Source organism: Equus asinus, chromosome 3, assembly GCF_041296235.1.
Source record: "Equus asinus isolate D_3611 breed Donkey chromosome 3, EquAss-T2T_v2, whole genome shotgun sequence".
Classification (NCBI taxonomy): Eukaryota; Metazoa; Chordata; class Mammalia; order Perissodactyla; family Equidae; genus Equus; species Equus asinus.
Window position 1 is genome coordinate 54007391 of NC_091792.1, and position 17621 is coordinate 54025011.

Below are 17621 nucleotides of genomic sequence, written 5' to 3' on the forward strand. Positions count from 1 at the left end.
TTCACAAAACAAAAATACTCTTGCCACACGATTCAGCAATCAAGCTTCTTGATATTTACCCAAAGGAGTTGAAAACTTATGTCCACACAAAAACCCACACACAGATGTTTACAGCAGGTTTATTCATGATTGCCAAAATGTGGAAGCAACCAAGATGTCCTTCAGTAGGTGAATGGATATATAAACTGTGGTACCTTCAGACAATGGAATATTATTCAGCACTAAAAAGAAATAAGCTATCGAACCATGAAAGACACGGAGAAACCTTAAATGCATTTTACTAAGTGAAAGAGGCCAATCTGAAAAGGCTATATCCTGTATGATTCCAACTATATGACATTCTGGAAAAGTCAAACTTACAGAGAAAATAAAAAGATCAATGGTTGCCAAGGGAGCAGGGGGTGGGGAGGAGATGAATGGGAAAAGAACAGAGGACTTTTAGGGCAGTGACCCTACTCTGTATGCGTAATGCTAGACACATGTCATTATACATTTGTCCAAACTCATAGAAGGTACAACAACAAGAGTGAACCCAAATGTAAACTATGGACTCTAGGTAATTATGATGTCGCACTGTAGGTTCATCAACTGGAACAAATCTACCACCCTAGTGAGGAATGTTGACAATGGGTAAGGCTACGCATGTGTATGGGCAATCAATACATGGGAGATCTCTGTACTTTCCTCTTAAGTTTGCTGTGAACCTAAAACTGCTCTGAAAAAAAGTCAAGTTTTAATTAATAAAAAAAAAAAATCTACCACCGTACGTTACCTTGAAGAAAACTATGGCAAATTGTCCTCCATTACTCATAAGATCCACAAGATAGCATTCAACGAGGTAGAAGAAGTGGAGATCCTGTCCCTGCTTGAACGATTTATCACATAGGCATGTGACAAGCAAGGAATCGCCATCAATCACAAAAAAATTAGATTCAACAAAATCATTTAATAAACTGGAATATCTAAAATAAAAAACAGTTAAAATAAAGATTACAGATTACACAGCTTCCATGAAGACATTGTTGCTATTGTTGTGGTGGTGGCTCTCACCAACTGCTACTATTTACTGAGTACTTATTTCACACCAGGCAGTCTGCTATGCCTTTCAAATATAATTTCATTTTGCCGTTACAGCTGTCCTTCATAAAGAGATAGTACAATTACTAATTTATAATAAGGAAAATTAACCTCAAAGAAGGAAAGCCATTTGTTCAGTGCTAAATGACAGAAACAAGATTTGAAGAGGGGGAATAGTTGATTCTGAAGGCTGTTATTCTGGATACAGATATACGAGATACATCTTCCTGCTCCACAAATGTGACTGATTTCGGAAACAGTCTGGTCAATGACAGCGATTGACAACTGCAAGGAAAAGAATGTTTTCCCACCATCAACAAGCTACTCCAAATGAGCATGTTAAATGATCCTTTATTTGTATATCAGTATATCGATTTGTAGCTACACAGAGCATAAAATTTCACAGCTCTCTAGTTTTTATTTCGACAGTACTTACTTGGCTTTTGGCATTTCACTCAAAATTAACTTTGCCATTTTCCTGAAAAATATTACATGATCTTCTAATCCTAGAAAAAGAAGATTATTTTGAATCATCAATACTTTTTTAATAGATATATAATCTAGTTATTATTAGGGTAAGGAGAAATGACAATCCAATTATTTTTAATACTATTGAATCTATCTTAAAAGACTGTTGTTTTATAAACTATAAATATCAAAGATTGAAAATTACCCATTGTTGCTGCTGCTTGGGTCATAGAATAAAACTGAAAATTATTAAATACGGCGAATGTCTTTTATTTTGACACCTCTAAGATGATGCAAATGGCACCCCTGGAATAAAAGAAGAAAAATAATAACGGCATTTATTCCTACAACAAAGAGAATGAGCAAAAGCAGGTATGGTAACAACCTTCACAGAGCAAACAATCTAGCAAACAATCTAATTTTTCCCTAATAGTTTAGGGAACTAATCTAATAGTTCCCTAAAGAATTAATGTTTGAGCTGAGGTCTAAAGAATCAGTACCCCTTATAATTAATTTGTCTAAAAAAGGCAGTAAAAAGTATTCTTGGCAAAGAGAACAGCATGGGCAAAGGCCCTGTGACAGAGGACAGTGTCGGAAGTACTAGATTCAGAAAAGCACTGTGGCTAGAGCAGAGAGAGTGAGGAGTAAGGTTGTATCAGATAAGATTGTATCAGAAAAATAAGAGGCTACCCATGCAGAGTCTTTTAAGGAATGTTATGGTGTTTTGTCTTCATCTAAAAGGCAAAGATAAGCCATTGATGGGTTTTAACTTGGTTGTAACTTGATTATACTTGCATTTAGAAAACATTACTCCGCCTTCCATACAGAGAGTAGATTGGATGGGGAAGAGTGTAGGGGAAGCTACCGAAATTGCCCTGGAGAAGATGATGGTGGTTTGAGTTAATATGACGATACTTAGAACCAGAGAGATGTGGATTTCTTGGAAGGGCATTTTGAAGGTAAATTTGGCATGACTTGGTAATAGATTCCATATGCACAGGGAGAGGAGTGTTGTGGGTGTCAAGGATCCTAGCTAGGGCAATAGGATGAATGACAGGGCTTGGGACAGAGAAGGCTGAAAGGAGGGCAGGTTTCAAGGCTAGAAATACAAACATGTGATTCATTTGAGTACTAAAGATAATCGAGGAAAGTGGTGGAGATAAGAGACAGAAGAAATCACTGTAGGCTGGGGTGGCTGGGGAAGAATCCACAGAGGCAGGGTTTGGGCTTGGTTCCTTACTCATGCAGGTCATTCTCCTTCACATATTTATGGAACATCTACTTTTCACCAAGTATCGTATTTGTTGCAAACTAAGTAAAAATGCATGGGCTTTACAGAGAAGCAAATCAACCACTACAGTATAATACACTGAACAATCTGACTGATTAGCACACAAAGCTATGGGAGCGTCGAGCAGGAGTGCCATCATCAGACTAGAAGCATCAGTAAGTATGTTCTGGACTTTGATTTTTAAAGGAAAAGTTGGAACGATGATGAAGAGCTGCAGGGAAGTTTTGGGAAGGTGAGGGGAGTCAGGTAATAGGACAAAGGAGGAAGGTTTTGCCTCTTACTCTTTTGGTATTCTGCTAGCCCTAATAGCAACTGAGTTTTTACCATGGCATGTCAAGTGAATATGCAATCAGAGATGCCCATCAGAAGCTGAATGCCCTAAGACCTTTCAAATCACTAAATCATGCAGGTGCAGCAGTATCCACTGAAGGATGGAAATGATACATTAAAGATCATGGCCAAACAGACCTGGTGGGCATAAGTGGGTTACACAACAGGGACCACATGTCACATACCTCTGTTGTTCTGATGTCTCTCTCTCAGTTCACACCTCTGGCCTCATATAGGGTCCCCTGCAGCTAGCTGACAGTGGAGAAGAGAAAAAGTCAGGGCCTGGTTCTTGGTTTGTCAGCTCAATATGTGTGGTAGACCAAAATGAACTGTTGTTGTATTACCTGCCCAAACAGGGGGAACTCTCACAGACAGTGGTGAGGGGAAATCCTCCCAGTGAGAGGGCTCTGGAAGCACTTGTGGTCATCAACTGGATGTGTGGAGAGCTGTTGGAGGTAAAGATATACAGGGACTCTTGAGCAGCAGCAAATAATTCAGCTGCTTGGTTAGGGGCCTGGAGGAAGCAAGGTTGAAAAATTGAATAAAAAACGTCTCAGGGAGAAGTCTGGGGCTCAACCTATGAAAGTAGGCACAAGCTGTGCAGATATTTGTGCCTCAAGTCCACATGCATAGGAGATCATCCATTACTTAGGAGCCTAAACAATTCGATGGACAGAATGATACATCCAGTAGATACCAGCCAATCTCCATCTGCTACCTCCTGGAGCTTGCACGATGGGCCACAAAACAGAGTAGTCATGGTGGCAATGATGGAGGCTATGCAGTTTCCCAACAGCATGGGCACCCTTCCACAAAGCTGATTTAGCTACTCCCATTGCTGAATAGCAGACCCATGACCTGAACATCAGCAGCAGAGACCTGTGCAGAGCCATCAATATGGCACTACCCTTCGGGGAGACCAATCAGCCATTTGGTAACAAGTTGACTCCATCAGATCCCTTCCATGCTGAAGAAGGAAGCAATTCATCCTTATTGGGCTTGACACATACTCTGGATATGGGCTTGCCTTCCCAGATAAAAAGCATGGGGAATAAATTACTCACAGTTGCACACTCAAAGAATCACTGATGGAATTCCACGTATACAATGTGGAATCACATTGTGAGATGCATATTCTACAGTGGCTTCTAAAGTTTCCTAGCAGGACTAAGCATTACTTATCCACTGTGAAACTTGCTTCATGACAAAACTGTTCTTGGCTGCCTTCTCTTTACCATCTATTTCTCCAACTGCTTACTAGCAACTCCTGGTAAGTTCTTGACCACTCCTGATCACTCCCAAAATAAACTATTCGCACTCAAACCCTCATCTTGAGATGTGCTTCTGGGAGAACTCACTTCCTCACTTCACAGTAGCCATTCTGTTCTCCCCCTGGTTCTTCAATCTGCGCCAAGCTCTTCCCCCCCTCAGGACACTAATATTTAAGGGACAAGTGGAGGAGGATGGGTCATTGAGAATAGAATAGGAAGCAGAAAACTAAGCCCAAGTGTATTACAGAATGGAAAGAGTATTCAAAATGATAGTGGCAAACATCGCTAACAAATGATATAGCATTAGGACTCAAAATTGCCACCGAATTGGTGAGTAGCAAGGAATTTATAGCCAAAGCAAGTACATTCTCTGTGAAATGGAGGGGACAGAAAGCAGAATGCATTTATTCAACAACTATTTATTGAGCACGTGCTATGTGCCAGACACTGTGATTGATGATAGGGATACAGTGCCACAAAAAATGAAGTAGTCTCTGCACTCAGGGAGTGGGAAAAAATAAACAAAAATTTACATATTTAAAAATTGTATTAAATGCCATGAAAAAAATAAGAGAGCTATAAAGAATTAGATGGACTGTTGAAAAAGATGTGTCGAGGGAAGTGACATTTAAGGTGAGACCTGAAGGAGAAAACAGGGGAGCCATGCAAAGAGCCATGGAAAGAGGGTTTCAGGAAGAGACTCAAAGCGCAAAGTGCCTAAGTAGGCAAAAGGCTTGGTATGCTCTAGGAAACGACAGAAGTCTGCTGTAACTGGAGCAGAGGGAAACCAATCGAGTGACACGAGTCGGAGAGCTGGGTTGGAGAGCTGGGCCAGGGATGTCTCATCAGGAAGGATATGGAGTAGGAATTTCATTCCGAGTATAATCAGAGGTCACTGCACGGTGAACAGGGGACTCACGTGATCTGATTGACATTTTCAAAGATGACTGGCTGTTCTCTGCAGGATGGCTGCATGGAGAACAAAAGTGACAGTAAAGAGAGACATTTGAAGGGGAAAGTAAAAAGAAGGCAGAGATGGTAAACACAATCTACTTTTTCAAGAAGTTTGTTCCTTTAGAAAAGTATAGAAACAGAAATGTAGCTACAGACGAGTACAAAATCCACGCAGGTCTTTTTAAGATGGAAAAGACTTGATGACGTTTTAGGTTTGGGCAGCCTGTGGAGGCACTGAAGACCCAGGGGAGAAGAGATAACAGACAAGGACATTTAGTTCAAGATGGTGGGATGAAGGGGGGCCAGCCTCTGGCATAGCAGTTAAGTTCGTACACTCCACTTCGGCAGCCTGGGGTTTGCCAGTTCGGATCCCAGGCACAGACCTAGGCACGGCTTGTCAAGCCATGCTGTGGCAGGCAGCCCACTTATAAAATAGAGGAAGATGGGCACAGATGTTAGCTCAAGGCCAATCTTCCTCAGCCAAAAAAAAACAGAGGAGGCTTGGAGGCAGATGTTAGTTTAGCAGTAATCTTCCTCAAAAAAAGAAAAAAACATGGTGGGATGAAGGATACCTTTGCTTCCCTTTCCTCCCAAGATTTTATTGAAATTTCAGAAAATGTATTCATATGTATATCATATATGATATAATGGAGTTTATACAATCCTGTGTACATCAAAGAAGATTATTCTTTGTTTTATTCGGATTTAACCCAAGAGTTGTTCATCATTCCAAAATATTATGACATCTGCTATAAAGTTACCTATGATATCCAAAACATCAATATGGTCCATTTGTGGTTGTTAAATTCGTGGTGATTCTAATATAAGTGAAGTGTATGAATACATCATTATTTCTTCTTGATTAGTCATGCTCAAAGATATCCATTATAGAAATTTATATAAATTATTTTTCAGATAATTCATTTCTGCTGATTTTTAAATTACGTGTAAGGATATGGGGTCCTAAACACATAATCTACAGGAGAGTTTCCCTAAAATATTCCACCATAAACACACACTTAAGAATCCATGATTAACCTTCACTCCTATTTAAGGGAGACACAGGTTAGGGAAATTCAAATCAGCCTTTTCACTAGCCATTGCATTTTTTATTTATAATATGACTGTAAAGTAAGGATCATCAGACAGAAAATAAACATCAAAAATGAAGAAAAGCCGAGTCTGGCCTGGTGGTGTAGTGGTTAAGTTGGGCACACTCTGTTTCAGCGGCCTGGGTTCACGGGTTCAGAACCCAGGCATGGATCTACACCACTCATCAGCCACGCTGTGGCAGCAACCTACATATGGTGTAGAGGAAGACTGGCACAGATGTTAGCTCGGGGCTAATCTTCCTCAGCAAAAAAAAAGAAGAAGAAAAGCAAAATGAATAAACAGACTAAAAAATACCTATCTCCTAAGAAAACAGAAAAGATTTAGAGGCCAGAAGAGAACTCTAAAAATTCCAGCTAGTATTCTCATAGGGGATCAAAAAGATATTGACTCTAAGAAACAAGAGTATGCTGCTATTGAAAACAAAAAATACAAGAACAAGCAAATGCTCTTGAAAATTAAAAGTTTGATTGCAGATAAAACATAAATTAGTATGCTGAACAATAAAATAGAATCCAAAGTTGGTAAGTGAAAGATAGAGTCCAGAAATCTCCCAGAATACAGAGGAAAAGACAATGAAGTGGAAATAAGAGAAGCATTAAGACACATGAAGGACAGATCAAAGTCTATAATCTATTTAGCAGGAAATTCAAGAGGAATTAACTAGGATACCAGAAAGAGTGGTAAAAGCAATCAAAAACATAATATGAGAAAATGTAATTTAAGAAGATTGACCCAGGGCTAAAGAAAGATATGAGTCCCTGCATTATAAAGGTTCTCCGAAAACAAAGCAAGTTTGATGAAAAAAGAGAAACTCACACCTAGACACATCCTGGTAAAATTTCAGTACACAAAGCTAAAGAGAAAATCTAAAATCTGCCAAAGAGACATTTTAGCTACAAAGGAATGGAAATGAAAGAAGCAGTATAGTAAGGCAAATGAAAGCTTGAGCTCTGAACTGAAGCCAGGATGCCTGGCTTAAATTCCTAATTCTCCAACCAACAAGTTGCGCGACCTGAGGGAAGTTGTTTCCTCTCTCTCTGTTTCAGTTCCTTCATCTGCAAATCTGGATACTATTACTATCCTGAAGTTACTGTCAAGATAAAATGTGTCAATCTTAAATTGCTTAAAGAGTACCTGGACAGAGTTGGAATGACTAAAGTAAGTTCTTTTATCATCATGATTGACGCTGAATGCTCTGACACATGGCCAATGTCTTTAGTGTTCTTTAATACTTTGGAAAGTCTAAATAAGCAAGTTCTGATGATTTAGGATACATTTCCTACTATTTGGGTCTAATCACAAAATTTGACTCCATAATGAATAATATGTATATAGTTATAAAGTTGTAAGTGTTGTTTGTTGTTTTTTTTAATTTTTAGACTCAACATATTGACAAATAACAATGAACTTAATTTATTCAGAGAACACGGTGTAAATAGTTTAAACATTGATGAAACTGTAGGGAGGAAGACATTTCCTCTATCCTCTCTGGGTTCGTCTGGCCGGAGAACGAATTAAATTCACATGAGACAGAATAGCAGGAGAAAATTAAACAAACCTTTATGAGGACCATGGCCCGGGGTCTTTCTTCCCGAAGGAAGAAAGGGCACCAAAGAAGTGGGGTGCACAGAGTGGTTATATACCCCCAAACAGGATGTTTCACATAGGATTGAAATGTCCCTTTTACAATAGTCGCGAGACTGCTCTGTCGGCACAGCAATTGATGGAAACAGCAGATAGGTCTGCTGTCTCAGTGAAGACAGCAGGGTGGCAGGTCTATTGTCTGGAGCTGGGTGGTCACATGTGAGCTAGGTGGTCAAAGGTGAGTGCAGCAATCAGTTCCTAGCCTAAGGAAAGATGCTTATCCTTAAGGAAATGCCAATGTGGGGGGGGGAGGTTGCACCTTTATCTTAAGGTCATTTGTCCTTGCCATAACAAATGTTTAAAAGCAGATATACAGTGTGTGCTCAATGGCCACAGTCAGGCCCTTTTGGAAAAAACAAAGTCAGGCCAAATTAGGTTTACACCAAATGGCTGCCTCATGTACTCAAATATATCCTATTGCTTGCCATTTCTCTTTGTCAATGTATACATGGGAGTTGCTCAGGCTGAGCAACTCGCCAAAATGGCTGAAACCACCACCCCAAATATCATATCCACCTAAAGACAAAGGAGGATGTTGGGGGTGAGGGGAGTCAGTTACAGGAGGTTACCAGACAAGCACAATAAACAAATGCAGATTTAAGTCCTTGCCTTCCCCATTGATTAAGAGTTTCTAGAGATAAGGTCAAAGAGACATATCTTAGGGTGGCCAATTTCAGGCCCCCACAAAACAAAAATACTGATATAACTAACCAATTTGGGAAGTATAAAGAGAGAAGAATGGCGGGACAAGGAATAAGTATGCTCTTTCCATCATTTTTTTTACAATGGGGAGTCCAGAGAGAGCATCCAAGGAGGATGTTATAGACTGAATGCTATGTCCTCCCAAATTCCTATGTTGAAGTGCTGACCCCCAATATGATGGTATTTGGAGATGGGGCTTATGGGAGATAACAAGGGTTAGATGAGGTCACAAGGGTGGGGTCCTTATGACAGGATTAGTGACCTTAGAAGAAAAGATAGCAGAAAGCTCACTCTCTCTCTCTCTGCCATATGAGGACACAGCAAGCAAGGCCAGGAAGAAAACCCTCACCAGAAACCAGATGAGCTGGAACCTTGACCTTGCACTTCTCAAGCCTCCATAACTGTGAGATACATAACTGTGATACATTTCTGTTGCTCTAAGCCACATAGTCTATAATATTTTGTTATGGCAGCTCTAGCAGACTAAGATAAATGATAAATCAAAAAAACAAAGATTTAAAGAATCCAGCACTTCACATTTTTGATGCTATGCTATGCTGTATATGTATTATACTACCTCACTGTAGACTTTGGGGTTTTTATTTTTATTTATTCATTCATTTTATTGAGCTACCACTGGTGTACAAGGTTATATATATTTCAGGTGTACATCATTGTATTTTTACTTCTCTGTAAAGTCCTCCCAAAGACTATAATTTTGATTATTATTATTATAAAGCCATGTATTTTTAAAGGACAGGGAAGCCGAAGTTACCATTTGTGTTCTTCCCAAACTTTATTACTTTTGTAGCAAAAAGAAAAGTTTCTGTTTACTTTTTGTAAAACAGAACAATAAAATCTGATGCCCTACCTCCTCTGCTTCATCCCATGAAATGGTGAGAAGCCATGGAATAATACTGTGTAAATATAAGGGACTATGGAATGTCATAATTTAAACACCACAGTTGGTCATAACTTAATTATTAATCCAACAAATATTTATGTAAGGCCCTGTGCAGGGTACCTGAATATTAGATAATTTGAGACAGCAAAGAAAAGAAAAGAAAAGAGGGGCTGGCCAGTGGCATAGCAGTTAAGTTCGCATGCTCCACTTTGGCGCCCCAGGGTTCACGGGTTCAGATCCATGGGCACAGGCCTACTCACCACTCATCAGCCATGCTGTGGCAGCAGCCCACATACAAAATAGAGGAAGACTGGCACAGATGTTAGCTCAGGGACAATCCTCCTCAAGCAAAAAGAAGAAGACTGGCAAGAGATGTTAGCTCAGAGCCAATCTTCCTCACCAAAACAAAAAAATTAAAAAAGAATCAAACACTGATCTCATATTTCCCATACAAATTGTATCCCTGATTAAGCATATATTATATGAGGGAAAGTTTGTCTTTATAGAAGTAACCCAGTTCAAATATATACATATATCAAGAAGGAATGAGGGATTTATATTATCCTCATTTTGAGATGCCTGATGAATAAATGGATTTAGACATTGAGCATCAATGGATACTAACATCACAAAAATAGACACAGCAAAACATTATCCCTCTCTGAATTGAACCAAACTCCATCTATAAGAACTCTTGGGGGAAAAAAAATTGATCATGCCTCTAATTACAAGAACTGAGAGAGACAGAGAGAAGGAAAGAGGAGAAGAAACCTACAGATTTAAAAACACTTACAATACTTATCCATCAATTGCAATGTGAGGACTTTATTTAGATTATGATTGAAGTAAAAATAAAAAAATGTTTTGGGCATTGAGTCAAAGACAACTGTCCACCAAAAGTCAGGTTCCCCCTTCCATAATTTAGAATTGTTACTAAGAAGTAGCTGTCTAGCCAATGACTAGATTTTCCAGATCCTTTTACATCTAGAGGAGGCCCTAAAATTAGTTCTTACCAATGGAATTTGAGTGGAAGCTATGGCAGCTTTTGAGGAGTTGGTATGCCTTCTCTATTGTTATTTCTCTTCTAAAAAGCTAAGTGCAGAGAATATTAAGACTCAAGGGGATGGTGGAACCATGATACAGAAAGGAGTCAGGTTGCTGAAATACTATTAAGGGCTGCCCACTTACTAGGAAAATCTGCTTTGGACTCTTAGAAGAGCACGAAGTAAATTTCTATTGTGTTATGCCACTGAAATTTAGAGGTTCTAATTGTTACAGAAGTTAGTATTTCCTTAACGAATACAGAAATTGGTACAGAAGTAGGGTGCTGCCATTACATAATTGTACAGTACTATAGTCTGAATCTAAGACGTCATGAATTACAAGATGTACCATTATTTTATGTACCACTAAATTTTAATACTGACAATTAAACTACAACACACCATAGATTTGTATATGCATCCTCATTTCAGAGACATTGAAAGAGATGAAGACATGGATTACAAAATCATGGAAACACGTATGGATCTTGGGCCTAGCGGACAGGTAACAGGCAGTGAGAAACCAGGCATCTCAGACTCAAAAGCTGGAAACCATGTGATTCAAAGAAAATATCTGCCAAAAACTATCTCTTGCAAAATTAGGAAGCCAATCGAACAGCTTTGAACACACGCCAACCAAGTCTTGATGCTCTAGGCAAAGTAACTGGAAAAGATTATCAGTGTTTGCTGCCTTTTATTGACTGTTTTTAGGGAGCTGTTACCAAAGAAGAAAGGGAAAGAAAAATACCGTAGGAAAGAACTGGCTGGTTTGAAAGCAGAGTTAGAAGGAAGAGAGCCAAGAAATTTGGGGTCTCTCAAGGCAACTAATTCTGTATCCCAAATAAAAAGTGATAAGATTGGGGGGGAAAAAACCTCGCTCATAGAGTTCCTAGTTAAACCAAAGGATTTAGCCTTAGTGTAGAGATCGGATGAAGATGTTGTCTTCCCAGACAAGACTATCATTTCAAATGAATTTGAGATAAACTCCACTAATTTGAGAGAGATGCATGGGAATTAAGGATGCAAAATAAGATCTCTGGACGTAGTTATGGGCAGAGGGAACTAACCAGAGCAAATGAAATCAGAAGCTGAATACTTTACTTAGAGACTCGTATTCTCAAATAAGCCGTGAGGTGGCCTGAAAAAGGGTTATGACAGTAAAACAACCACCGGGCCTCCAATCTTACAGGGCAGGAAGTGACTGCCTATGCAGCAGCCAGAAAGGGAGAGAATTAACCCCCCATCACTGTAGCAGTGGGAGGGTATCTGACACAGATACAGTACTTAAAGTCATAAAGCCAACCAGGAAAAGAAATACATAGCCCATACCGGAAGACAGAGTGGGTGGGTGTTTTTTTCGCAGCAGTAAGTTAGTAGACGCTTGTCTAAAGTTGGCAAATGAAGAAATAAAGTTAAAAGTACATCTTTATGGTAGTAACTTTCAGGAGAACTAAAACTGTGAGATTATGGGGGCAAAGTAGCGGAGGCGGCCGTTTATTTTTCGTTTTATGTCCTTCTCTTCTGCTTAAAATAAAACTAATCAGTTTTGATACATCATACAAGGAGATATCACACAGCAATTACTAAACAAGACGGAGGTGTGCCAAAAAACCATTGAGTGAGAAAAGCTATTGCACACCAGCATGACAGCCAAATATGTTTTTAAAATGTATAGATCTAGAGGTGGACAGATGGAAGAAGATTGATGGATGGGTGGATAATAGACAGACAGACAGACAGACAGACAAAGAAGCTATAGACACACAAACTTGTTTCTGAGTAGAATACCATGAAGGATACACACCAAACTATTCCCAATTTCTTTTGGATATAAGGTGAGGGGCAGGGCCTTGGAAGCTGAAACCCACCCTCAATTATTTTAGTACCTATTTTCTTCTACTAAATTTCAAACTGCAAACCGTAGATTCATTGAATGACATGCTACTGCTTTCAGAAGGTTACTCAAAACCATGAAGATTTGTATTATGACAATGTTATCGACGCTATTGCTTGGACTTCTAATTCTGCCTTTAAAGAAATTGCTTTTGCCTGGTAATCTCCTTTCCGGTTCATTCTAGAGGTTGTTAGGCGCTTTCACCATTCTCAAGGCCCTGTCACAGATAAGGTTAGTTTCTCTGATTAAGGAAAAACCTTAGGAAAATTATTACGAATTTATAAATAATTATGAATTTGTAAACAAAAGAGAAGCGAGAGAGAGAAGGAAGGACCTTTCCAGAGAAATTATAAAAGCGATTTCCATGATTAAAAGGTCTAAGACCAGTACAGCAAGAGGAAGCTGCTTGCTGCTGTCAACGTCTAGGTTTTACTGGTTGGCTCAGATCTGACATTCTTTCAGTTTCTCCTCAATACCTCAGATCCCTACCATCCTTTCTTTGAAGAGGACCCCTTAAACCCCTGAGCACTCGCCCTTCTCCTTCAGACCTCAGACCTGCGCGCTCCTCACGGGGGTCCCTTTCTTCTGCATCTCCCCACGCCGTGCTTCCCGGGGTCTTTAGGAGCCCATTGGATGCCCCCAGTTCCCCGCCTCCTCCCCGTCCTGTCCGTCCAGATGTTGTACAAGACCTATAATTCCGGCGGGACAGCTCCAGTCCGGGCCCCTCTCCAGGGACACATCTCACCTGATCTCCCCAGCCCCACGTCTGGCCCCAGGGACCCAGACCTGCAGCTCCGCCGGAGGAGCAGCAGACAGGCGCGCCCCTCGGGGAGGGAGTAGAGGAGAGGGCGCCGAGCCGGAGTGGAGGCTCCGGGGAACTCTGCACCCAGCGTTGGACCGGCCGCTCAGAGCCGTCTCAGCCAGTCTTTCACAGCGAGGGCGTGAGTCGTTTCTTTTTCCGCATCCTGGAGCCTTTTCGGTTTCGTTTTCTCGCCTCAGAATACTGATCTAGGTCGGTAGGTCAGCCCATCCCTCCGTTCACACTGAGAATTTCAAGGGGGTAGTACAGCAAAGGTAATAATGCGATCTTTGGGACGTGGATGTAAATAGAGTATAAAAGGAATATAGGCAGAGAAATCGGGGAATCTAAACAAGAGAGAAGGAAGAAAATGCAGAGGCTGAGAGATTAAATGCAGGACACCGTGGACTGCGAAGTTCCACAGTGAGGTGTGGCGTTATTCTTTTCCAGGGCTGGTGCTGGGGCATGTAAAAAGAGAGAAGAAGGGGATATGGACTTCGAGTTTCTGTCATAAGAAATTCATCTTTATGAAAAATTTCAAATACTGTTACTGTCTAGTGTGAACATTTGTAACGCCAGTCATACACCACAAAGAATTTAAGTTAAGGGGGAACGTGCTCTTTATTTTTGTCATGGCACCTGTTAATGTTTGCAGTTTGCGTTTCAATCGCAGTCGATTTTTGCCTTTTAGGGCTCCAGGCACTTAATCCCACGTGCAGAAGTGCTGAGATTCAGGGTGGTCGTGTGGGCCCCAACGGTGGAGTTGGGTAGTAAATGGAGAGAATTGGAAGCCAGCAGTTGTATGCTCAAAAAAAGGAAGTGGTGACTTGTCCACAATGGGAAGAGCCCAGAAAAAGCTTTCTTCTCAGAAGCCAGAATATCAAGTCCTTTTTAAAAGAAGGTGGAGGCATCGCTCACTTCTGTTAGTTTTTTTTCTTTTTTAACAATTCTGTGTTTGTCAATGGTGATGATATTGAGGAAAAAAACAAAAGAATCTGAAACATGACCTGTGATTAAGTCGTAAGTTCATCTTCTGTCAGTTTTTTGCTAGTATCTGATACTTACTGGAGCTATGTCTCATAGGAACACGTTTGCTAGCAGCAGAAAATTAGGCTTTATTGTAAAAGCATTTACTGAGCTTTTTTATGGCTAAGCAATATGCTGAGCCCTTAATATGTATTATCAGATTTAATCATCACAAAAGTCCCATAAGGTACATACTATGATTGTTGACGTTTTATGAGTGAGGTAAATAAGACCTAGAGAGGTTAACTTATTTGTCCACGGTCCTCCAGCTAGTAAATGGTAACCAAAATTTTGAAATTTGCTCTAACTTCAAATATCCTTTTCTCAGCATGCTGTTCTCTGTATCTATTAAATTATCTCAGAGAAGTACTTTAAATGCTACAGTGTTAGTGCTCCTCCCGCAAAGCACGTGTGATTTAATTGTGATTTTTCTTTTGATTGTTACGGAAATGGGCCCTACAAGTTCGTATTGTAAACGAGAGTCTCTTGTTGTTTTGTCTTTTAATGATGTAGATTTATCAGGTAGGGATTCCTTAGATGTTAACTCCACTCTTCCTACTTTCCACCCCAAAGTGCATACACAATACACATAAGAAAATTCTACTCCAAATTCATATCTGGTTCTCTTCCACTTTAACAATTTATTCTCATGGCCCCAACCCGGACTCCATTCAGAAACTTGAGAATCATAAACTCCATTTTCACTTCTCAGAACCCTCCCTTTTCTCCCAATTTCTCAGACTCCTTGGGAGCCTCATGTTATTGCCTCCCCAGGCTCAATCAACTCCATGAGCATTCACCCAACCTTTCTCTCATTAACACCCTCGACTGCTTCCTGCACTGGCTTTCCTCTCTACCTGCAATTTGATAACCTGGATCAATCAAACCAGCATTTTCCTGCGCCAGGACATTGAGAGAAATTGTCTAATATTTATCACCTCAAATTCATTGTTTATGACCACAATTCCCTTTTTTTTTTCACATTGGCCCTTAAAACTCTGCAACATTTTACTGATTTCTTCAAGTCCTCTCAGCATATACAACATCTGCTGTTTCAAAGAGAATCCTTGAACTGTCTGACACCTTCATCTATATTCTTACTTTTAGTCTAAGAAGACTGTGTGGTGCTTTATACACAAAACAACTAACCCCCTTTCATCTGGATTTGATTTCCTCCAGCTTCCTCAAGAATCTCACCCCATTATCCTTTAATTTCCTGTATCGTTAACCACTCCCTGTCTATTGGTGTGATAGGCTGAAAAATGGTCCCCCAAAGATGTCCATGTTCTAATCCTCCAACCTGTGAATATGTCACCTTACAGAGCAAAAAGAACTGTGCAGATGTGATTAAGCTGGGAATCTTGAGATGGAGAAATTACCCTGGATTTTCTAGATGGACTCGTGTAATCACAAGTTCTTCTCCTTATAAAAGAGAAGAACTGTTAAGCAAAAACAAACCAGAACTTGATGATATGGGAAATTCTCAGCCTATCCAGATTGCAAGAGATGCTAAAATTAGGAAATTCACTGTCAGGAAGGCATACTCTGATGAGCAAGCCAAGAATATGGCTGAAGAACCTTGTGCTAACACCTCAAAAAGATCAAAACGTAAGAGTAATCCATTACACAGAGGGCTCGTGAAGAAATTAGGCATGTGACCTGTGGATCCCTTCAGACTTCTCAGCAAAAGTCAGGAATATCAACAGGATTTTTAGGAAAGACATATGGATGAGCCTCTTGTCCAATGGAGTGAATCCCTTGACTACTCAGGAGATCCAAAAGGTATCTAAGGAAGTTGTATCAGTAAAAACACTGCCAGCTTGGACTGAAAGGGACAGAGAGAAATGAAAGAAGGCTGTAAAACTCCCAAAATTTTCAAAGCATGAAACAATCTGTTAAACTACTTAGCTGCAAACATGGGCTACCTTTCATGAAAAAGGAAGGATGACTCCAAGGGGAGAGCCTCAAGCCCAGACAGCAGAGCCCAGAGCCACAAAGGATTATTCTCAGGCCTTGAAATCTAATGGAGTTTGCCTTGTTGGATTTTGAAATTTCTTGGGACCAGTGACAACTTTTTTCTTTCCATATTCTTCCTTTTTGAACAGGGATGTCTAGACCTGGTACCCTATTCCTATCCCACCGTTGTATTTTGGGAGCAGATAACTTGTTTTCTAGCTTCAAACATTCACAACGAAGAGGAATTTTGCCTCAGGATGGTTCAGACCCAAAGTCTCAACCATACCTGATTTAAATAATTTAGATGATGAGATTCGGGTCTATTGAGCTGATGTGATTTAGGTAAGATTTTGGACTTAAGTTGATACTGTTATGCCTAGAAGCTTTGAGGAACTTTGGAATGGGCTGAATGTGAAATAGAAACATGAAATAGATGTGAATATTTGGGGGCAGACAGTGGACAGTACTAGACAACTAAATGGCCCCAAACATGTCCCTTAATCCCTAGAACCTGTGAATGTTACCTTACATGGCAAAAGGAAATTTCCATATGTGATTAAGGATTTTGAGATGGAGAGATTATCCAGGATGGGCCAAATACAGTCTCAAGAATCCTTAGAAGAAACAGGGTGGAGGTTAGAGGGGAGAGAAGATGTTATGCTGGTGGCTTATAGATAGAGGATGGTGCCACAAGCCAAGGATTGCAGGCTCCCTATAGATGCTGGAAAAAGCAAGGAAATGGGTTTTCCCCTTAACGCCTATAGAAGTAATGCCACCCTGCTAATATCTTGATTTTAGACTGTTGATTTCCAGAATTGTAAGAGAACAAATTTGTGTGTGTGTTTTTTTTAAAATGTTTTATTTTTTTCCTTTTTTCTCCCCAAAGCCCCTCAGTACATAGTTGTATATTCTTCGTTGTGGGTCTTTCTAGTTGTGGCATGTGGGACGCTGCCTCAGCGTGGTTTGATGAGCAGTGCCATGTCCGCGCCCAGGATTCGAACCAACGAAACACTGGGCCGCCTGCAGCGGAGCGTGCGAACTCAACCACTCGGCAACGGGGCCAGCCCCAAATTTGTGTGTTTTAAGCCACTAAGTTTGTGACAATTTGTTACAGCAGCAACAGGAATCCATTACAACTGGCATTTACCA

General features: G+C 40.3%; 1 protein-coding gene and 1 long non-coding RNA gene across 2 annotated transcripts in view; one reads left to right on the plus strand and one right to left on the minus strand.

The window, feature by feature from the left end:
- Window positions 1-13653, minus strand: part of DDX60L (DExD/H-box 60 like) — a 92259-nt gene extending 78606 nt beyond the window's left edge. Inside the window, 6 exon segments of the mRNA XM_070505036.1 lie at window positions 773-962; window positions 1514-1583; window positions 1751-1851; window positions 3352-3418; window positions 3511-3612; window positions 13437-13653. Coding sequence (XP_070361137.1) covers window positions 773-962; window positions 1514-1583; window positions 1751-1775 — 285 coding nt within the window. The 5' untranslated portion in view covers window positions 1776-1851; window positions 3352-3418; window positions 3511-3612; window positions 13437-13653.
- Window positions 13576-17322, plus strand: LOC139044799 (uncharacterized). The gene is made up of 3 exons (XR_011502010.1): window positions 13576-13703; window positions 14182-14510; window positions 15839-17322. It is a non-coding gene; the product is annotated as an uncharacterized lncRNA (long non-coding RNA).
- The last annotated feature ends 299 nt before the right edge of the window (window positions 17323-17621 follow it).